The following is a 23,769-nucleotide window of genomic DNA, read 5'->3' as shown; positions in this document are numbered from 1 at the left end:
AAAGTAAAACACCCTGTTTTGCGAATTTCCACCGTCGGCGTCGCGATGATGTTGTATATCAAGTCCAAGTGCTATAAGATTGCGGTCGCGCACCGTAGACTGTAGGCGCGAGGGAGAGCCGAGGATGGCGGCTTCGCGTGGCAGCGTTTTGGGAGTGCAGGGAGGGGAGGTGGGGCGGATGCGCGTCGTCTGCTCGTGTACGCAATGTGTGTTAGTGGGGAGGGGCGTTGGATGACGGGGAGGTAAGCAACTCTTTTTTAGGTGGTGTTGGGTGAGCGGGCGCGCTAGAAGGGGGGGGGGGAGATCGGTTGGCGCGCGTTTCCTCTAGTAAGGGGGCTGTGGCGAATGGCGCGACTGGGCACGACCGCGCGCTTTATCTTGGACGTAATTTGCTGTGGATACAAAGGCTACGCTCACCGAGAAATGATAGCTTCGTGTGCGCTGTGTTCTCTCGCGCCTACTTTGCGTTGAAGCGGGAGGCAGCCCGAAGGGCAATTCGCTCGCCGCACTTCATCACGCCAGTGTTGTCATAGCGAGTGTTCGCGGTTATCGAGTGAGATTTGCTCATGTTTATCCGTGCGCGTGACACCATGCTTGGTAACATATTAGTAAACGAATGTTCACTCTAGTTTATACGACCGTTGAAACTACGAGTCTTGCTTTGTGTTGTCTAACACTTTTTATCGCAGTGAATGCTTTACTTTTCTGGCAAAACTGCGTCTTTTTAAAGCGTAAAATGCTTCTAGCTCCGGTTGTCGGCGACCTTCAAGTGATCTTGAGCCAAAAACCAGAGCCGTTACCCGGGCACCCAAAGGAGAACATCCGGGCAAGCTGCGAGAACAAAACGAGATGATCCGGGAAACCAGTCATAACTTAAGAAAATGTGGTCTCTTGCCCCCAACTCTTTGTACAGGACCGGATTAGATACGGTAGGTACTACCCAGACAAGTCAAAAAGAATATTGCTTCCGAGTTCATCCTAATGTTTGTTCACAATATCATCAAGCTGTAACTCTTAGTACGCTGAAGCTTTATTTGTTATTTCGAATAGAGACGTTCAAAAGGCCCAGATACAGGGCACCATATACTTCGCGCTCATATTTTGGCACTGAGACAGGGTCGCCTTTGTTTTGTTGAACGCCAGTGGTCCATGAGTTCCGGGGCGTGCGTTTTGCATCGCCTCGAGAGATCGCGCCACGTTGCATGGCGCCTCCTTCGGGTGCTCTTCTTCTAGATGGGCAGTGCGCTCTGTACCTCATCTGATTTTGTTCTATCTGGGCAGCGTTTATATGGACCAGTGCACAATATGGCGTGGTGCGGTGTGTTGTGGCGGAGTTGTGAAAATGCACTAAACTCATTTTATGATTATGGCTAGTATTATCTCCTACCAATGTGCTTTGCCAGTTGCCATTTGATGCTTACATCTACTCTCGATTATTGGAGAGCCAGCAATTTTTTTTATTAAGTTCTTCCTTCGATAAGTCAAGATTTGAACACCTTGCCCACCTCCATTGTATCAATAAACAAGTTTTATGTATTTAAAATTGTACTTGATGAATATGTGCTACAATATATATGTTTATATTTTGCTAGGTATATTGCGTCGGACTTGAATATATATGTTCGAATATATTTTTACTCGCGCATTATTGCTGTATTTTCTGTTATATGTTATCTGTACATGTTGCCGAAACTGTAACAAATTTCATTCTGTAACGCTCTATGGCCTCTTGAAGGTATTTAAATAAATAAATAAATAAATAAATAAATAAATGTAAAAGAGTTGGGTGTAAAAGTAATTGTTGCCGTCATGAATGTCGCTGTGCCCGTCAGTACTCTTGTTCTGTTAAGGGAAACAAAGCTTTATCATCATATCTAATCAACAAATGCTACCAAACTGACACCTGGCTTTTATCAAATAACAGAGAAAGGGCCCTTGAAGATGCTACTTGATGCAATTTTTGCCATGAAATCTTCAGTTGGGCCGCTGTTGGATCCCTGACACCTCAAGAGAGTTGTCTTTACCTACTTGCGTAATTAATAAACGTCTAACTTCAAGAACAGAAAAGAAAATGTTTCAAGCGCTATAATGACCATCTGTAGAGTGCACGCATACGTACGAGTAGGCCTCAATTGTGGCGTTTAATAGTCGAAAAATATTTCATCAGATGCTGCTCGCAAGAAATATCTTATTTTTCCCAGATTGGTATACTTTTCTCCGCAGCAGTCTGAGAACGGGAAAAAAGCGGCTTTCAGTCAAATGTGCAGAACATAGCGAGCTTGAGAAAACGGCGTACTTAACCTTATTGCTTCGGTTGAGCTAAAACTAAAGATTCCTAACGTGCTTGCTCTTACCTGTCAAATTGTATGGTTTACGCCTATATTGTATCTATAATGTACGCGTATGTAAATCCGTCTCTTCTCCAGGCCCCCAAATTGCCATCGCTTTCTTGAACAAACTCATTTTTTTCGCTACGTTCCACGTGTGAGCAGTTGTTCACGTTGAGTCATATGATTACCTTGTGCGAGCAGATGAAACACACCCATATTTAGATAGCTGTGCATTTGGCGTTGTCGTTGCATGCATTTGTCTAGTTTATAGAAGTTCTCTGTTTTCTTTACCTCGCCCATGATAGCGAGGGAAATATGTGGATGCTATGATCACTGTTATAGCGCAGATGCGGTTGGGTGTATGCACTTGTCTTACGCCATCAATAAGCTGCCTCTCCTTTTTCACGCTTTGTGTGCGCAGGGTTGCTTGCCAGGGAGGAGGCATGCGGCTGTCATGAAGGCGAGGGCGTACTACGCTCTCGTGCGGTTCCTGCTGGTGGGATTTGGTAATGGTGAGAGACGAGGGACAGAATACGTATCCACAAATCTTTGTTGCCGAAGAATGTTCACTTACTGTCCAGCTTTTGAGTGCCCGCGACCCATGATAGCGAGCAGCATTTTAGCGAAATTGGCGTGACACTGATCAGTCGCGGGAGGCATTTACGTAAGAGTAGTTTTACGAATACGAGCCAAAGTTCTTATGCGCTGTGGCTTTCACCTCGCAGAAAGTATCTTGCCTGCTAGTGTGCTAAAATTAAATTAAATTCTTACCAAATTCTTACCGGTTCATTCTTACTAACTATTCTCGGACATCAAGCGTAACATCTATGAAGGCTACTTTAAACCTCCCTCTCCTCTCATCCCGTAGGAAGATAGCACGCTTATCACTGCTGCACAAAATTTACTATTACTATCCGGAATTAAAATGTGAACTTTTGTCCGAACCTGCATATATATCATCTCGTACTGACCATCGGCATAAATTGAGCGTTCCACACTGTCGCACGAACCTATTTTTTTATTCATTTATTCCTAAAACTACCAATGAATGGAATCATCTGCCGGCCTCAACTGTTAACATAACCGATACATCTGCTTTTAGAACTACTATTGAAGAATACTTTTGTTAATCCGCACTTTCTATTTTTTTTCTTGTTATTATTATACCCTGTTATCTGCACATGCTGTATATTTAGTTCCACTCCTTTCTATAACGCCTTCGGGCCTTGAAGGTACAATAAATGAAATGAAATGAAATTCTGGGGTTTTGCGTGCCAACACCGCAATATGATTACAAGGCCCGCTGCAGTGGGGGACTCCGGAATAATTTGGACCGCCTGGTGCTCTTTAGCGTGCACCCAATGCGCGGTACACAGGCGTTACTGTGTTTCACCCCCATCGAAACGCGGTGGCCGCGGCCGGGTTTCGATCCCGCTCCCTCGGGCTTAACAGCGCAACGCCAAAGCCTCTACGCCGCCGCGGCGGGTTGTTTGTATTAGAGCTTTACTGCAATCTGGTGAGCCCAGTCACACCCGCTTACCATACGACCAAATGCTTTCACATTTGCGGACTTGAGTACATTTTTAAATTTATTTTTATTGTCAAATACTGTTGGCCGCCTTGGCCGTAACAGGGTGGGTACAGCTGGTTTGCACATAGCGTAAAAAAATGTAAACACTTTACAAACGTAAATTGGACATAAAGCAATGAATGTTGGAAATACAATGCGAAACAAATAATGAAATACAAAAACAATAGTTTGGCTAAGAAATACATGTTTCTAACATTGTAACAGTGATATTGGAAGCAGCATGAAAGAAAGACTATTGTATGTATTTCTAGAATAGTGTGACAATGTTTGCACACCACCACTAAGATTAAATTTCATAAAAGGTTTTTAACGTGTTCCTCAAAGATGTCAATGCTACTCGACTGCAAAACAGACGCCGGCAACTGTTCCATTCCTTAATCGTTCGCGGAAAAAATGAATAAGCGTACATGTCCAGATATGCTTTTGGAATTGAGAACATGCAATGATTGCTTGATCTGACGTTTCTAGCCTGCCTGGGAGCAAGATAGGGCGTGGTTTCAATATTGAAGTGGCCTTTTGACAACAAAAAAAGAAATTTAAGTCTAGCATACTTCCGCCGTTGAGCCAGTGGAGGCAAATCAAGCAACCGATCGCATTTCGGAAACAGAGTCAGTACGCCAATACCGGGAAAGAATGAACCTTGCAGATTTTCTCTGTACCTTCTCAATGCGGTTTATAATTCTGGATTGAAACGGATCCCAAATGACACTGGCATATTCTAACGTTGCTCTAATGTAAGTTAAATATGCAAGTAGTTTGACGGGTGTCGTTGCTAGCTTTAATTTTCGGCGAAGGAACCATAACTTTTTTTCTGCAGCTCCACGAATTCTGTCTATGTGTGATTTCCAACTTAAGTCTTTCGAAATTGTTAAACCTAGGTATATTATCGTTTCAGCTTCTGTAAGAATTGTTGAGTTCATCTCATAATTACTCAATAACATGCTTTGTTTTGTTTGTAACTCTGAGCATGACTGATTTAGATTCATTAATTTTCATTTTACTTTTTGCGGCCCAGACTTCTACAGCCTTAAGGGCTTGACTAAGTGACGCCTGATCGCTTTGGTTATTGATTTCGCGATATAATAAACAATCGTCTGCAAATAACCGGATGGTTATGTCGTTACTTATGTTATGAGCAATATCATTTATGTAAACTAGAAAAAGAAGTGGTCCTAAAACGAATCCCTGTGGAACGCCTGAGGTTATTTTTAATTGGTTAGATTTGTTACCATTTATTTCAACGTATTGTGTCCGATCTGTAAGATATGACGGACCCACATAACAACATCATAATTTATATTCATTTCCATCAGTATTTTAATTAATTCATTATGTACAACCAGATCGAAAGCCTTCGAGTAATCTAAAAATATAGCATCGACCTGCTTTCTATTGTTCAAGGAAGCTGAAAAATCGTTGATCGTTTCTATCAACTGTGTGACGGTCGAAAGGTGCTGTCTAAACCCGTGCTGGTTGGGAAAAAAAGCTTTCTTGTCTTCAAGGTAGGTGTAGATTGACTTTGAAACTATGTGTTCAAGTAGCTTGCAGCATACACACGTGAGTGAAATTGGCCGATAGTTTCCAATATGTTGCCTTTCACCAGACTTGTGAACCGGAACCACTTTTGCAACCAGCCAGTCATCTGGGACCCGTTTTTGCTTCAGCGAAGAACTAAAAATGATCTCTAGATAGTGAGCTACCCATTCCGCATATCTGCGCAGAAAGGCATTTGGTATGCCATCTGGACCTACAGATTTCTTATCGTTAATTTTAAGCAAAAGAGCTACAATGCCTTCATGCGAAACCTGAATATTAGGCACTGGTGATGTGTACGGGGATTCTAGAGAGAGGGGAGAACGACCATCTGCAGAAGGGTCAGTAAAGACAGATTGAAAAAAATCATTAAAACATACTGCTATACGCGAGTTGTCCGACACAAGTTCGTCATTAGCGATAATGACACTTGGACCTTCGTTATTATGCGACAAATGGCGCCAAAAACGGTGCGGATCGTGCTTCATAAAATTAGTTAATGTCACGTCATAGTAATTTGTTTTAGCAGCAGCCATATTTGTGCGCAATATAGAGCTTAGCGCCGAAATTTTATTATGATCTTTGTTTGACTTCTGTCTCTCACGGTTAATTTTCCGCTTTAAATGTATAATTTCGCGGGTTACCCACGGGTTTCGTTTATTTATTTTCTTCTTCCGAGTGGGCACAAATCTGTTTACGCAGTAAAAAACAATATCTTTAAACGCTATCCACATCGCATTGACGTCATCCGTTGAAGTGAATTCATCAAAACACAGCGAAAGATGGTCAATAATGCTTGTGTCATCGGCTCTATCGAAGCACAGAACATGCGTAGTACTACCAGCCTTCGGGTATACAGCGGTAGACTATCTCTACATAAACTAGCTTATGATCCGAGAGGCCGGTTTCAACCGATACGTCGTAGTCTTCAAATCGCCCGTCTAGGAACACCAAGTGTAATACAGATCTTGATTTCCCAACTGCGCGTGTGCACTCATGAACTACCTGTTGTAAATCCTTACTGAAAGCTATTTCTAGAAGTAGTTCACAATGGGCATCTTCGCGAGGCTGAGCGCTAAGCGTGGACCAATCAATCCCTGGTAAGTTGAAATCACCAGCAATGATCATGCGACAGCTGCTCTTTTTAAGGCTTTCTAGGTAAAGCTGCATATCTTCAAGATAGGAAATGGGTGATTTAGCGGTCTATAAACAGTTCCAAGAATTATCCTTGTTTTATCTAGCCTAATTTCACACCAGATGCTCTCATGTGTTGGAATGCCAGTAATTTGCACACAGTCAATATCGGCCTTGAATACAATAGCAACTCCGCCCCCACGAGCATCGCGGTCTCTTCGTATGATTTTGTAATTAGGTGGTACGAGCTCTTGGTCTTGTATTTCGGGCCGCAGCCATGTTTCGGTTATTGCAAGCACATGGGGATCGTAATTAGCCAGGATATATTCTAAGTCTCCAATTTTGTTTGCTAAACTTCTAGCGTTGAAATTGATCAAGCGGAAGGCATTCGAATCACATTTTGTGTTCCGTCAGTCACCCGCACCATCAGTAGGGCGTCTGTTAGGATACGGAACCTTCACACGGCTGCGCTTTGATTGATCCCACGTGTACACGTCAGAGTCCACGTGTAGTTTGTCGTAATTCAAGCGCACGCGATGCCCGTCCTCCCTTTCTTGTTTCGCGGAATCCCCGCGCATTTTACGCTTCGCCAGGGTTTCTTTCGAAAAATCCTCAGAAATGGAGACGCCGCTGCCCTTCAGCTTTCTGCATTGTTTGTAAATTTTAGCTTTTTCCCTAGAGTCATACAACCTGAGAATTACAGGTCCATGCCGGGCGCTCTTTTTTCCTATCCGATGTATTCGTTCCACGGTACTCAAGTTGACGCCAAGTTTTTCTTCGAGTACACCTTCTAACACTGTCGTTTCAAGGTCAGTTACGGATTCCTTCATGCCTTCCGGTATTCCAAATACCACTAGGTTATTCCGCCTACTTCTGTCCTCAAAGCTGTCCATTGTTTCCTGCTGCTGCCGAAGTGTACTCTCTAACTGTTTTACTGTTTTAGACAGTTGAGCAATTGTACTCACCTGTTCTTTAAATATTTTAAGGCTGTTTTCAACCACCTTCAGCCGCTTGCTCAAGCTGTCTAGATCTGATTGTATTGCCTTTTGGCCATCGCACAATTCCTTCAACATCACCTTCGTTTCTGGCCCAGGGTTCATTTCTACGTCGCCAGACAGCAACAGACATAAAGATGCAAAGCTTTCGCCATGTGTTAAAAAAATAGCAAATAACGAATAGATGGACGCATACTTTAGCGCGAATATTCTCGCATACGTTAGAGCCTTTCTTAGTTACGCATCTTTAGCACCGTGATGCGCAGAACTCGCATAATGAAATCACATTTGAGCACCTAGCAGGTATGCAAGGTTAAACCTCGTTACCTACGACAGGGCGTGCTTCTTTTTTGTACTGTTCAGATATTTTATAAAGTATCTATGAGTGCACCGAACGCCGCGTTTTCCCGTAGGAGTTCCTATTGAGGTGGACATGTTTTGCTGCTAATAACGTAAGCTTCAGAAGAATAATTATCAAGACATTGTTACTTATAACTTTCTATTAGTGCCTCGAGTGCATTCTTATGCGGGAAATTTGTAGGCAGTCCCATTTTAATGCGCCCCCATTTCTTGGAAGTTTTGAAACGTGCACCTAATTCAAGGTAGTGCTCAATACAGGAAATGTCGAAACCGAACGCGCCGCTATCGTATCACGCGAAAACACCCCCTGACAGAAAGCGCGGCGGAGTTTAGGAGCAAGCGTCGCGGCCAGTCGGGACACACACCGATGCATCATGTTTACACGTGGCAAGCATCGGCCACGACGTCCCGTATGCGCACTTGCTGGCACACACGCGATCATTAAAACTTCGTCACGTCAGTGGTGCAGTACATAGCGGCGGGGCGCATTCCGTTTCCACATTGCCTGCACTGAGCGTTGAAATTTCACGACGAATATCACAAATGAGGGGCGATATTTAAGAATAAAAAAAGTGCCCATCTCCAAATTTTCCGTTTGCAGAAATGCCCCCAAGGCAATATTAAAAAGTTAAGGAAATCTTTATTGATTCGTTTTCTGACACTAACGCTAGTAATGGCAAACTATGTCCGCCTCGCCGAAACACTATTTTGCAAGAACGCCACATTTGCTACGTTCGTAGCTTCTTTATAAAAAAATCTGTGCAGCCTAAAAAACACCCAGCATATTAAAAAGTGCAGTGCACAAATCCAAAAACCTGAAATTCAAGATTTACTGTTCTTTTATATTTATGCACCCAAACTAGCCTAGTATAAAAGTTTTGCAAAAATTTGTGACACAAAATGCAGTAATAATAATAATAATAATAATAATAATAATAATAATAATAATAATAATAACTTAAGATTATAGCCAGTTAAAAGTATAAGACGAAGAAACGTTCAGTTTAATATATTAACCTTTGTTCCATTGTGTCCCGGTGACCACTTTTCCCCTACAGGTGTGTGATTGCAAAAGACTTCTTTAATCACTATTCCCTCCACTACAACTATACGTCTAAAGGAGGTTGCGCGGTTTTTTGTGAGTACTGTACTATTCCGTAGGGGATTTCACTCATCGTACTATATAATCAAAATTGCCAATGTAATTGCCCTGGAGTTGCATGGAGTTGAGTTGGAGCATCTATACCCAAAGTCGTTGGTTTGAATCCGCTTTCAAGGCATTACATTACTCCGACCTCGTGTGGCGTAGCGACAAAGTATTCCTGTGCAATAAACCACTTCTAAATTTCAAGACAAGCAATTTTTTATGGCAAAGGGGATTGGTTTTGCAAAAAAATTTACCATTTCCACAGCTTGATGGCTCTTATATTATAGTTTAAGCTTTGCAATGCTTCTGTCAGAAATTTCGTCCGGAAAAAGTGTACTGTTGCATGCGTGGTGTGCGTCACAGCTTGTAGAATCGATGCCCATGTTCAGAAAGCGGTTATTAGACTATATCTTCTCGTAAGAAGAAATACCAGTCAGCGGTGAGAGCGAACATTTAAGAGAAAGTGACCGTCCATTGACAAACAGCTGCTACCAACTCTAAGCATTCGGTCACTGCAGGCACGTACCCAGGATCTTTTTTTTGGAGGGCCCCCCCAACCCAAGATAACTTTTCTAGGAAAATAAAGGGGGGTGGTACGTCTAGTAGTTCAAATGTGAATAATGCCTACCGTTCGCTATAAAGCCACGTAAACCGGCAAAAGAGAAATGAAATAGGATGTATTTCACAGGTAGGCCTGCGAGATAAACCTCTCCTTTACTTGACAAACAAGGAACCGCATCAAATGAACTCGCGCAGGAAAGAAGCGCAGGAAGAACACTGCCAAGAAGAAGTAAATAAGCGAAAGTCTAAAATAAAGATTTCTAGTAGCGTTTTGTAATTAGGTTTGGGAGAATTATAGAGAAATATATGTTTGCGGAACAATCACAGTTCTTGTGAATCCCTCGCTTACTGGCCTACCAAGTTTCGGGGGGGACCACTTAATTTCGGGGGGGACCCAGGCAGGCACCCTTGTGTACGTGTCTGGGTCACTGTTTCCTACGCATGGCGATTACAACTAGTAGTATATGTGACGTGATATCATCAGAAGACGGCACTTCGGTCCCTTTAACCAGCTCGTAACCACTAGAAGTGTTGGTTGTTCATGCCGGTAGTGTTCCTGCACAACATATTCAATAATAGGGATGCTCAAAATGTTTAGCTTTTGTTCTAAACATTAGAAGACTTCGTAAATTCCTGCGAAAGGGGCGTTTGTGTATGAGACGCCTTTAAACTCAACCCAAGCGATGCTTCTAGAGCCATATGATATTTCCTTACTAGTGCTCTATCATGGTTGTGACACGTCTGGTGGTTTGTCGATGATTTTGGACAAGCCAGCCCTATTTGGGATTGCAAATGCCCCTTGAGGTGGTATGTAGTCCGCGTTGTACTTTTAATAATTTACTTAATACAAATTCTTGAAAAAAAAGGTCGTAGTAGTTACTAGCTGCTGTCACACCGTTTGCTACCTTAGTATAACTGCGGTTGGCAACTACAGAGTTAGTAACATGACTGACTAAACGAGGTTGTCACTATTACTAATTGATCTCAACTGCTAATTCCAACCGCAGATAGCACCACGCACCTGATACAGATTATCCCCTCTGCTGCATATATTGGATCAACTGCGGCATATTCCACAGTGCGTCTGATATATGTGTTATAAGATAGAAACTTTGAATCCGGTAGTGCTAAGTGCGTTCGGAATTGGTAGCTGAGACTAATGAGTACAAGTGACTACCTCGTCTAGTCAGTTAAGTTACTAACTCTATAGTTGCCAATTGCAGTTATTCTAACGTAGCAAACGGTGTGACAGTAGCTACTAAGTACTTCGAGCGTTTTTTAAGAGAGTATGCTCCCTTTATATTAGGCAAGATAACCGCATTGATACGGAAGAATAAAAAAAAGCTTATCACTGAAAGCTCTGAAGTTTGTAAGTGCGGGTAGATTTCAACTGTCACATTTTTTGTGTAAGGCCTTCTCACTGACAATTTCGCTAAATATTGCATTGCTAAAATGTAAAGAAGTACATGTGAAAGCAAGCTGACCGATTGGGACCTTCATGTTAGTGGCGGATTCAGTGAGTTTCCTGGACAATCAGTATTTGCAATGCAGCGCCGCTGCTCTCTGCTATCCAGATGGCACATTTTCAAGCGAGAGCAACAATATTGAAGCCACGTTATCAAAACGGATGCCTCGGCTAGATGTTGATGATGTCAGCAACAGAGAACAAGAAAGCAGGCACATATGCAGAGTGTTTTTTTAGAAAATACTTATTTTTTTTTGTAAGAAGGCCATAAGTACAGCGAACGTGGCGTTTTTTGCGAAAGGATTCCTGGGCGAGGTGGACGTACTTTGCCGCTTATAACGTTAGCTTGAGAAAAATAATGCACAAAACGTTCTTAATAAACTTTTTCATTAGTGTTTACGGGCAGCTGTTTCAATGGCGAATTTGATGGCATTCCAATTTTAATGCACCCTCATTTTTCTTTTTATCTAGGAAGTCGTATCTTGTGTCGGGTCAGGACTTTCCGCGACATGCTACCATTCAAACTTCGTCCCTACGTCGCACGATTCTTTACGGGCTGTTGCCGTCTGATGCGCAGCGGGACGCGCGGTATCGATATCGCCTCGATTAAGCTTTAGAATTTGATGATGAATATTTCAAATTAGGGGCGATTTTCAATATTTTTAGAAGATTGGTGTGCATGAAATTGTCATTGCCTCCAAATTTGCTATTTAGACAACGGCCCCCAAGGCACTAATAAAAATTTAATGAATAAATTTTTATTAATTAGTCTTCTGAAGTTCACGTTGTTAGCGCTAAAGTATGTGCACCTTGCCTAGGAATACGTCTGGGAAAGCACGACGCTCGCTGCGCTCATTAATTTTACAGCGAAACTGTAAGCCTCTCGGTGGCCGGTTTTTCTCGCGTCCGTCCGTGCGCAGAAATTATCATCATCAGCAGTGGCTCATGCCCTCCTAAGCAAGCAAAAACGTAGTGGCTCATTCCTCTTGTAATGCAGAGGCTACAAGCACTCGGTCAGCAAAGTGGAGCGGACAGTGCGTACATTCATTGGAATCACGCATGCAGCGATCAGTCAACTACAAATGTTTACGGACCACGGGATCTCAGAAAACATTCAATTTCCGAGCAGCCTGTGATAGTAGTCAGTATAACCGAACATCACAATGTTGTTCACATATACTAGTATTGGCTGTAAATACGAATTCTAGGCTGCATTGTGCGGCTGCATAGATATTCAGCTTGTTCTCAGGTGTCGTGTTCCGTAAAATTTAATGGTTGACATTATAGAACAGCGTACGTTTAAATATAGAACAAGCTCTAAACAGTATCTATCATCATCAACAGTGGCTCATACGCCCGTAAGCAAATAAAAATGCGACGGCTCAACTCAGGGCTGTCCAGAGGGCCCGTACGTGTGATGGCAGAGGGGCTCGGCCTCTCTGTACCGACGTGGGAGCGGCCCGCATCAGTCCCAGACTGATCCCTCAGGACCTAAATAAAGTTCTTCATACCATACCATACACCCCCGTAAGGAAAGGCTCATACCTCCGTAAGAAAGCAAAAAATGCAATGGCTCGTATCACCGTCAGGCAGTCTACAAGCGCTCAGGCAAATGAACCGAGCTGTGCATAGATTCGTTGAAATCACCCTTACAGCACACAGAACAGCATACGTTTCAATAAAGAACAAGCTCGAAACAAGCATTTAAACCATCAATATAGCGTCGCACACCCCCCCCGTCAGCAGTTGTAGGGGTGGTTCTGCAACAGCTTCGCTGGACATCCACTTTCGCAGGGCCGGGATGGGGAGTCAGCTTTTTAAATAAAATATCAGTATGGTCTATAAAAAAAGTACGATGATATACATAGCTAGCATGAAGTTGATCAGTTTGCACGAAACGATGGAAAACAGACAAGCTTCACGTGCTTTGGTGCCCACGACCGCAGCACGACAAAGGAAGTATAACCCGAACAATGTCTATTCAAAATAAAATGTGTGAGCATGAAGTTAAATTACCTGCTCCGTTTCGTAAAGCTTGCGCGAGTGTTTCGATAGGCCCAAGATGCGACTCCTTTAAAGCGGACGCTATCGTGCAGGGGTCGCCGCAGTGGAAGGCGGCGCGTGTCTCCCCCTGCCGGCGGTCATGTCGGCGTCGGGCAAGCCTTCCAGCTGGAGTGAGAAGGGCACCGGCGAGCACGTGTTGGACGAGGCAACCATGGCGGCACTCTGCCTGGGAAACCACGTGGCGCAAGTGCTGATCAGGGCGGTGCAGGTGGCGTATCGTTACCGTTGTAATTTCTACTGCAATTTTATGAGGCTGCGAGCCTATTGGCAGGCCGTACACTGCCCTTCGGTAATCACCTCAGCCAATAGGAGTTCGACGATCACCCGACCTGAGTGATCGCATGTCGATATCCTGCCCAAAGCTGGCTTTGTATCTGACTGAATGCGCGGTACGTACTCTCCGATATGAATGCGTACATGCGCGGCGGAATATAGTAGACACTGCGGAGGTACACGACTTAGTGTCTGATTGGCCCATTGTTTACTGCACTGAATAACTTGATAAACGGAATAGTGGAGGCTGGGGTCTACATAACAGCGCACTATTACATCTACCTAGCATGCTTTATTTCTTCCTGCACATGTAATGCTTAGAAGTGCGCCATAAATAACTTGCTGTCGAAGTCTAGGGAGCCGGAGTATTGTCAAGCTGCACTTTGCAGCCTTTTCTCAGCTACCCTCACGTTTCTCATAGAGAAATAAAACGTTAATTGATTGACTGATTGATTGATTCATTCATGAAGCACCCATAAAAGATTTTTTTTTAAATTATGGGATTTTACGTGCCAAAACCACTTTCTGATTATGAGGCACGCCGTAGTGGGGGACTCCGGAAATTTCGACCACCTGGGGTTCTTTAACGTGCACCTAAATCTAAGTACACGGGTGTTTTCGCATTTCGCCCCCATCGAAATGCGGCCGCCGTGGCCGGGATTCAATCCCGCGACCTCGTGCTCAGCAGCCTAACACCATAGCCACTGAGCAACCACGGCGGGTCCATAAAAGTTGAAGGAAACGTGGTTAGTGGGATGTTCTTACAAAATGCACTGCGTCCTGAGCATTTCGTGTTGTCACTCGGAGCTCCATCTGAGGCAAATTGGTATTCTATATTCATGCATTCGAATTTCCTTGTACTGACCATTACACATTATGAGTGAGGAAGAAATTTTCTTGTAATACGTATGCGTTCTAAATTCTCCCCCTCCCCCCGTTTTTCTGCAAAGCATTTGTGCACTCGTATTTTTATTTTTAAGCTGGCCTGCATCAAACTCTACATTTTTCTCTGAAGTGATGAAATAACGACCAGTTGACTGTTTCTTTGTCCTTTTCCTAGTTCATCCGTGGCGCACGACAATTTTCGTTTCATGGTAAATTAAATATAAATTAAATTATGGGATTTTGACGCTGTATAACAGTGTATAACAGCTGTGTCTTACCAGTCATCACTTACGGGGCAAAAACCTGTAGGCTTACGAAAAGGGTTCTCCTTAAATTGAGGACGACACAACGGGTTATGGAAAGAGGAATGATGGGTGTAACTTTAAGGGGGGATAAGAAGAGCGAAGATTGGGTGGTGGAACAAACGCGAGTTAATGACATCTTAGTTGAAATCGAGAAAAAGAAATGGGCATGGGCAGGGCATGTAATGAGGAGGGAAGATAACCGATGGTCATTAAGGGTTACGGACTGGATTCCAAGGGAAGGGAAGCGCAGCAGGAGGCGGCAGAAAGTTAGGTGGGCGGATGAGATTAAGAAGTTCGCAGGGACAACATGGCCACAATTGGCACATGACCGGGGTAGTTGGAGAAGTATGGGAGGGGCCTTGCCCTGCAGTGGGCGTAACCAGGCTGATGATGATGACGATGATGGGGTTTTAAGTGCCAAAACCACGATCTGATTATGAGGCACGCCATAGTGGGGGACTCCGGAAAATTTGCCCACCTTGGGTTCTTTAACGTGCACCCAAATCTAAGTACACGGGTGTTTTCGCCCCATCGAAATGCGGCCGCCGTGACTGGTATTCTATCCCGCGATATCGTGCTTAGCAGTCACCATAGCCACTAAGCCACCACGGCTGGTCATTATAAAATAATTAGCGTCTTTCTTGTAGCTGAACCACGATCAGCATAGGCGTCGTCGTTAAGTGAAAGCTAGGTCTGACGAAAAGCACCTATCGCAGCAGCCAAACCATGCCATAAAATTCTGCATGTGTTGGTAAAATTTCTCGCTTCGCCACCATGCAGCCTTCAGTAGTACACTGTAAGGAACATGCCTTTGTTTTTACTTGTCATTTTACTTGACTAGAAAAAAAAAAGACAGACGTCCGCAATTTCATCCCACGGCACCGCGACAGTCCGCCGTCATAGTTGCCACATTTTGCCAACAAAATACTGAATTGTTATTCAAAAGACTAGCGCAAAATAGCAGCGACAAAGACAGAGAAGACGACAGGACGAGCGCTAAACATGTTTAGCGCTCGTCCTGTCGTCTTCTCTGTGTTTGTCGCTGCTATTTTGCGCTAGTCTTTCGAATAATGATGACACACCAACTAGCCCAGCTTTCTGCCTTCATACTGAATTGTGTTAATACATTCCACAGCACTCTGATAACACGCTGTAATATTTACAGCAACTTTAGCAGTTTACCTGTAAATTCTCGAAGGGTGAGTTTCGCTAAGAACATGCCTGCTACCATAATTAGTAATCGTTGTATAGTACTACTACGTTTTCTCGAGAGGTCCTCTTTGTTAAACTTGTTGCAGGGTCTATCTGCTCAAATTACACACTTTGCTAGTTGTACATCTCGCAAAAGAAAAAATTGAAGATACCCTGAAAAAAGAACTGTTTTTGCTTGCCATTTGTTGGGCGTGTTGGTAAACTGAAAGCATATTTAGCGCCAGCAAACAAGGACGGAAGGGAGACGACATCACAATGCGCTATGGGCATTGTGGTGTCGTCTCCCTTCCGTCCTTGTTTGCTGGCGCTAAATATGCTTTTGTTTTTGCTTGCCTAACAATAATACCAAAGCTACAGCCAATACCCAAAGGAAAGCCTCTATCTAAAGCATATTAGAAGTAACTGTAGCTTAAGAAAAATGGGAGGCGGTCTCAAGAAAAAAGAGGCACATTGATAAAAAATATAATAAACAACTATTCTTGTGAATAAGTGTTATGGTACAGTGCACTAATAAAGTCGAATATCTTTTTATCGGCAAACTAAGTTCACCCATATATTTAGAACGATAAGCAATGGGTCACCGGAGTACACAGATGGCACAGGATTGCTCTTTGCAGAAATTCTGCAATTTAGGCCCTACAATACATATAAGGAGAAAGTTGCATGGATCGTAACCTTCTTATATACGCTGTATGCGCCCTATACTTACTATAATTGCAATGAAAGCATAAGCTAGCACATAATTGTAGAATACTGACGAGCAAGATTTGGATCAGCACACATTCTGCTGGCATAAACTGCTATGCTGAATATGTAACAACATATACGGCAAAGAATTTGCTGGTTGTTTGGAAGAACTTGGCTGTATTTTGAATTTTGGGGAAGTCCACGCTAGACAATCACAGCGACGATAGTACTCTGGGAAGAGGTAAACAATATATATATATATATATATATATATATATATATATATATATAAATGAGAGTGTGCCGGGATCCGTTATTTGAACAGGCACCTGTAGGCTGACGACGCAGATACGAAACAAAAATAGAACTAATGCTTTATTTCCTTCGTTTCGGTTGGGATCAGGCTTACGAGTACTCCCTGACGAAGGTAGGACTCCGACCGAATAGCAGGAAACAAAGCATTGCTTTTTTATTCAGTGCGTCCTCAACGTGGAAGTGCCTATATATATATATATATATATATATATATATATATATATATATATATATATATATATATATATATATATATATATATATATATATATATATATATATATATATATATATATATATATATATATACGTGTACGTCGTGTACGTTGTCATACACAAAATTTCAGCTTTCGCATAGCAAGCTCGATGAAAGGAAAGAGTGCGCATTAAGGGCACCGCGCTTCATTGGTTACAACTTGTACTTAGTGAAGCTTATGCTTTCGCAGCTAGTGCGCGCAATTGATGATTTCACAGTTTGTGCTTTTGCAGCTGATGCTGTGAAAAATGCACTGACCTTTTTGTTTTTCCTTGATAAACCTTGTCGCCCTGAACTGTTTCTTACGCTACTGTGAGGGACCTAGTTTACTTCCCATCGATATACTAATGTTCAGTTGCGCCAAACTTCTGGTAAGAAGAACACAATTCCAAGTTCTCTTCAGGTACATCTTAGAGATTGTAAGGTATGAAAGCATATATAGATTTCAAGCTCATTTCTCATTATTCTACAGACTCGATCACAGTTCGAGTTCGAGTTTATTCAATTACATTTGTAAGTTCAGTTTGTGTGAATGCGAAAGATGTCAAACGTCAACGCAGTGTGAGCCATAATTTCTCGAGTTCAGGGAGCAGAAGGGCAAGGTGTTTTGGTAGATCAATAGGTGTCGTTACCGAAATGACGAGCATATCCGACAAGTGTGTTCTCGACGTTTGCAAGTTCTAACTGTTCCCCCGCATGACATGTACTACAAATAAACAAATTCGCGCATATATGCAGCACCGAGCAGCACACAGCGGTACATAAAGGGAAGAAACTGGAGCAAGCAGAGGGGCTGGCTTAGATTGAGTTACCACGGAGTCTACTTAGACGCAGGTGAAAAAAAAAACTATGTAACGAAATACATTTGCACTACACCACGTGAACGGTCAATAACACAGCATGGCAGTCGGATAGAAACGTCCTTCTCGCTGCCAGCGACGTCCTCGGCGCACGCAACATGAACTATTAGTTTGGTGAGGCCGTGTAGAGCACTGCAGATGCAAAGTCTTCCTTTAACTTTTCAAGTGCCAAGGTTTAAAGTAAGCGCAACTCTCACTATACTATCAATTTCAAAGCTTATTCACCTCGGCAGACCTCGGAAAACCTAGAAGACACTATTCCAGGCTCAGTCAATTCCTGAAACAATGAAAAGCTCTTTGCCGCCACAGTGTGTATGCCCGATCAGCCAATGTTTCAGCCAGAATGCGTGTACTTCAGAGGGGTTCGCACATCCGCTGTGGCGACACCGGAGACCTCTCTATAATTTTTTTTGTTGTAAGATTTACACTTTCGCACTTTTGCTCCGTCCTTTCCTTCTCTCTCTTCAAACCTATGGCATGCACGTTGCCTGATTAACGGAATCATCGCGTTTTCTTCATGCAGTAATGGTGCCGTAATTTTTACAGCAGAAAATACGAGAAAGAAACGGGTGGTTTTTAGAGGCATATGTCGGAGTGTGATGGCATGGCGCACGTGCCACGAACCCGATTCAAAAGCGAATTCAATCATCTTCAATAACCACAATCATCACCATCACCATCACTGCTATAGGAGTATAAAATTCAAGATTCTCACCATGAATCCTACAGTGCCATAGGTAACTGAGGAAGGCCAATCGGTGAACCTAATCACCGACTTAGATTCGATCATAACAAAAATGACGTGTTGGAATTGATCCCAAAAAGTCAACTTCGCATTGTCACAAATCTGCATTTAATAACCCAAATCATGGCCTTGCCTCCGTCAAAGCACGCCTTCCTCGGCGTGCAAATTTTTATCTTCACATATTCATGAGAGCTGACATTTGGGCTAGTTGGTATAGAGGCAAGGTGTAAAAACAGGGCAACTTTATACAGACGTGGGTCTGTTTTTTGTTTTGCATCCTTGTAAAGTATTTAATCCTTGTATCTGGTTTTCCACCGCTAGCTCTACACCTTAGCTATATTTTGTGAATTTATTTCGTAACTCTCTGACTGTGGGAATAAATTTCAGCTACCTTCGCTGACGTACTGTAAAAAATGGAAGCCTCCTCTCTAAACTGTTTATTTACATATAAATTTCACTTGAACTAGCATACTTTCATTGGAAATAGCTTTTTTTTGTACATAACATTTGACAATTTCTAAGGCCATCACTGCTTAAACCTTTCAAGCACCTGGATAAAAATAATATTCAGCTACAGAAAACACTAATGTAGGCGTGACGTGTGGCTAGACAAATAGGCTATCTTCTGGCACAAAATACTACTTGTGGACTCGGCAATGTTGTTCTGGAAACTCAGCGTAACAGTGTCTGTATTGTGCTTGCGTCTTCTAGAGGCGCTGGTTCGTCACACCTAGATTTTCTGATGACGTTACTGAATAGGTTGCTATGGACCCCACGAAAGGGCACAGCTTGTAATGACGTCCATTTTTTCATAGACGTTCACATGGCTATAGCGTCGGTAACATTGAAACAGCGGAGGCACTGCCTATGGCCCACGTTTTGTTCCTTACGGGGGCACATCGGTGCTCGAGACGCGAAAACCATGAACCGCACAAAACTGCGTAAAAAAGCATCGCAATGGCTCCTATTTTTTTACCCGCTTCTTTGCACTGGGAGCACGCCGTGACGCTAAAGTGGGTGCCGTAACCGCGAGCCAGTCGCATGGACACGCTGTCCTTCGCTGACAGTGCTAAGGGCACAGTTGGCATGAGCCCCCCCCCCCCCTCCTGCGGCACTCTCACGCGCGGCTTTTGCGCGCGTCTCAGGTGGAGAACAGCTGCAGCGTGCTCTGCACCCCTGCGTGGGGGCGCGCCTACCACGTGAACATTACGGATGGTCTCTCGTGCGGCGTCGAGAAGGTGAGCTCGTTTCTGAACTTCACTGTTGCAGAATAAAAGAAAGACGCCGCTCGCGCATTGTAGAAAAAGACCACATGCATTGTGGCCGTAGCCATGTTCCCTGGAAAGTATAAGCGCACCGAGAGCCTTCAAGTACACCGATGCCTGTTTGTTTTCACTATTAATGACCTTCATGTCGCATAATTTTGATGCTAAGAAGGTCGATCGCCTAAGAATAGTCATAAAACAGACAATGCTACTTTTATTCAATGAGACATATCGAGACGGGATGTACAGCCTCCAGCATTTTTAACTATATTTCGCGAGAACACTACAATATGGTGACGGAGGCGAGATGTCGGTGAAGAATATATTTATAAAATATTTACAAAGGCAGCTAGGGCAAGAGAAAATGTCTGATCGAGCCTAAGTGCAAGCGACCTAATCGCCATCTTCATCGCTCTGCCAAGCCTCGCGTTCATCTGTGTATCCATCGCTCCGTAACCTCACCCTCCTGTGGCGGAAGCGGCGTCTGGCGCATGCTATGAAGGTCAGGAGCTAGAAAGGCAATAGGGGCTTCAGCCGGCAAACGTGTACAACATCACTTGATAGCCAGGAGGTCGGAGAAGCAGGACCCAGGGGTATAACCTCGTAATTGACGTCACCAAGTTGACGCAGCACCTTGTAGGGCCCGGTGCAACGTGGAAGGAGCTTCTCTGATAGGCGAACGCGGTGGCATAGCGGCCACAGGAAGACCAGAGAGCTAGGCATGAAGGGCACACTTCTGTGTCGACTGTCGTAGCGGGACGTTTGGGAGTCCTGCGAAGCACAGAGTAGGCCGTGAGCAAGTTGACGAGCTGCACGGGATCGACCAACGACGTCACTGGCGTATTCAGTGGGCAAGTGAGGAGCCGACGGAAGGAGAGTCTCGAATGGTAATGCAGGATGTCGGCCAAACAGTAAATAAAAGAGGGAATATCCAGCGGTGTCATGTCCTCACGAATTGTACGCGAAAGTAACAAATGGTAACGTGCTGTCCTAGTCACGGTGATCAGGTGAAACATACATGGCCAGCATCTCAACGTTTGGTTCAGGCGCTCGGTCAGTCCATTCGTCTGTGGATGATAAGCGGTGGTGAGGTTATATTCAGTGAAACAGGCACGAAGGAGGTCATCGACTACTCGGGAGAGGGAGTACCTTGCCCGATAGGTGAGGAGCTGCCGAAGGGCGCCATGATGTAGAATTAAGTCGTGGAGGAGAAAGTCAGCGACGCCTGTGGAACAGCTTGTCGGCAATGGCCGGGTGATTGCGAAGTGCGTCGCGTAATCTTTCGCGACCGCAACCCATTTGTTTTCCGAGATGGACATAGCGAAAGGACCTAGAAGGTCAAGGCTAACGCGGAAGAATGGCTCTGCAGGTATATCAGTCGTTGTAGCTGCCCTGCAGGCAGCGCTGAACGGTGCTTGCGGCGTTGGCAGCGTTCACAAGCAGCGACGTAGCGGTGCACAGAACGGTACATGCCAGGCCAGAAAAACCGACGCCGGATGCGGGCATAAATACGCGACACACCAAGGTGACCGGCAGTTGGAACGTCGTGAAGGTGGTGAAGAACGCTGGAGAGTAGCTGGTGAGGTAGGACAAGCAGAAGCTCAGGCCCATCTGAGCTGAGAGTACGATGATACAGAACGTTGTCGTGTAGCTCAAACAGGCGGACAGAATAACATGCAGATGGAGCGGTTAGACGGTCGATGATGAGCCGTAATGTCGCGTCCCGCCGCTGTTCGGTGGGGATATCATCCGTAGCAAGAATGGACAGTACGCAAGCGTCTTTGTCAGGGTCAAGAGGTCGGGAGCATGGACAGGGTAGCGTGACAAGCAATCTGCGTCTTGGTGGAATCGTCTAGATTTGTAGTGTACAACAAACGAGTATTCTTGGAGCCGTAGTGCCCAGCGGCTGAGGCGTCCAGACGGATCCTTGAGCGATGGAAGCCAGCAGAGGGCATGATGGTCTGTAATCGCAGAAAAAGTTCGGCCAAGCAAGTAAGGTCTAAATTTGGTGACTGCCCACACTAAAGCCTGACACTCGCGTTCAGTGATGGAAAAGTTCCATTCGAATTATGAAAGAAGGTGACTGGCGTAGGTGATGACACTTTCCTTGCCGTGCTATTTCTGACCAAGGAAAGCCCGAATTCCATGACCGCTGGCGTCAGTGCGAAGTTCCGTAGGTCATGAGGGGTCGAAATGGGCCAGTATTGGTGGCGTAGTCAGTCGACGGATGAGGGCAGAGAACGAAGCTGATTCTTCGGGTCCCCACACGAAAGAAACGTGCTTGTTCAAGAGTTCAGTGAGGAGGCGGGCGATGTCCGCAAAGTTGCGGACAAAGAGACAAAAGTAGGAACATCATTCTACCAAATACCGGACGTCTTTGGCTGAGCACGGCACGGGAAATGGTAGCACTGCTCGCACCTTGTCTGAGTCTAGTCGAACACCGGCAGCACTGATAAGGTGACTGAGCAGAGTTACAGTGAACTCTCACTTGAGTGAATTTCAAGGGACCGAAGGAAATAGCTCACTTAACTGAAAAGACATGGCATCCATAGTGTTAGAAATGTGTGAAATGGAATTTGTACATATCTACAAGTACAAGGTTCATAACAGTTATAATGCTACCTTTATCACTTAGAAAAAAAATCTGTAACCTTCTTCTGCACTTGTACTTTTAAAGCACAGGAAGTAGCAAAACGGTCCAAAGAGTCAATGTTTTTGTACACCTCTTCTGGCACAGCTTGCTGTTGAGACACAAAGCCTGTCAACTTTGCAATGTACCCTACAACCTCAGCTAGAGTTATAGGGCTTGAAACTGGCTCGGAAGCTGCCTTTTCTTCGTCTTCTTCGCCTCTTCTTCAAAAGACGACGACCATACACATAGAAACACACACCACGTGGTTTATGGTGTGACAGATCGCCGCTTTGCTCTGGCGGCGTTGTAAGCGCCAGCAATGTTACTTTGTTCATGGCCTCCGAGATTACATGTTTGCTCGTCTTGTGCGGATGATCGGTCATGCCTCGTTGCCGTTGGTTTTCCACGCCGCCGCTTTGCCCCAGGGGCGCTATAGTGCCAGCGACATTACATTGCTGCTGGAGCGGTGGTTTGATGAGGGCGGGCATCAGTTCTGATCGTAAAAATAAGCTTGGTCCTATGAGCGAGTTCGTTAAACTGAAATATTGACTGTTCCGAAATTCGTTTAAGTGAAACATTTTTTGCATAGAATCTATAAGAAAACTGCCGGGGATTTTTCAAAAGTTCGTTATTCTGAAATATTCGATAAACCGACGCTCGTACAACTGCGAGTTTACTGTATTTGGCGTCGCCGGAAACTGCACTTGGCATAATTCAGCTGAAGATTGGCGCGATGGAAGACGGCAAGAACGGCCGATAAACGGGTGAAGGGGCTGTCAAACGTAGGCGAGTAGACAACGACGTCATCTCAATAGCATAGCCAGATATATATATATATATATATATATATATATATATATATATATATACTTATATTCATTCCACTTATATCCCCGTAGCAGAGAGTACATCATGCGTTCGAAAATTGCTGGGGCTTTACATAGTCCGAACACCATGACATGGAATTGGTACAGGCCATTTGGCGTAATAAATGCAGTTTTTTCGCTGTTCATAGGGATGACTGAAATCTGCGAATAGCCGGACCGAAGGTCGATTGACGAAAAATATTGGGTTCCATCAAGGCAGTTCAGGGCGTCATTGATACGAGGCAAAGAATAGACGTCTTTATGGGTTTGTTCAGACTCCGATAATCA

At 44.2% G+C, this 23,769-nt stretch overlaps 1 protein-coding gene across 5 annotated transcripts in view; it reads left to right on the top strand.

The window, feature by feature from the left end:
* Nucleotides 1-23,769, top strand: part of LOC135897587 (uncharacterized) — a 253,823-nt gene that overhangs the window by 148,784 nt on the left and 81,270 nt on the right. For 4 of the 5 annotated variants that reach the window (XM_065426269.1, XM_065426266.1, XM_065426270.1 and 1 more), the window contains exons 2-4: nucleotides 2,752-2,842; nucleotides 13,213-13,388; nucleotides 19,864-19,956. In XM_065426269.1, the coding sequence (XP_065282341.1) occupies nucleotides 2,785-2,842; nucleotides 13,213-13,388; nucleotides 19,864-19,956 (327 nt within the window). In that variant the 5' untranslated portion in view covers nucleotides 2,752-2,784. The remainder of the gene's footprint in view (nucleotides 1-2,751; nucleotides 2,843-13,212; nucleotides 13,389-19,863; nucleotides 19,957-23,769) is intronic. The other variant, XM_065426267.2, reaches the window with a different exon arrangement.

This window comes from Dermacentor albipictus, unplaced genomic scaffold, assembly GCF_038994185.2.
Source record: "Dermacentor albipictus isolate Rhodes 1998 colony unplaced genomic scaffold, USDA_Dalb.pri_finalv2 scaffold_28, whole genome shotgun sequence".
NCBI classification, from domain to species: Eukaryota; Metazoa; Arthropoda; class Arachnida; order Ixodida; family Ixodidae; genus Dermacentor; species Dermacentor albipictus.
Note: the sequence above shows the minus strand (reverse complement) of the source record. Positions and strands in the feature narration are given on the sequence as shown.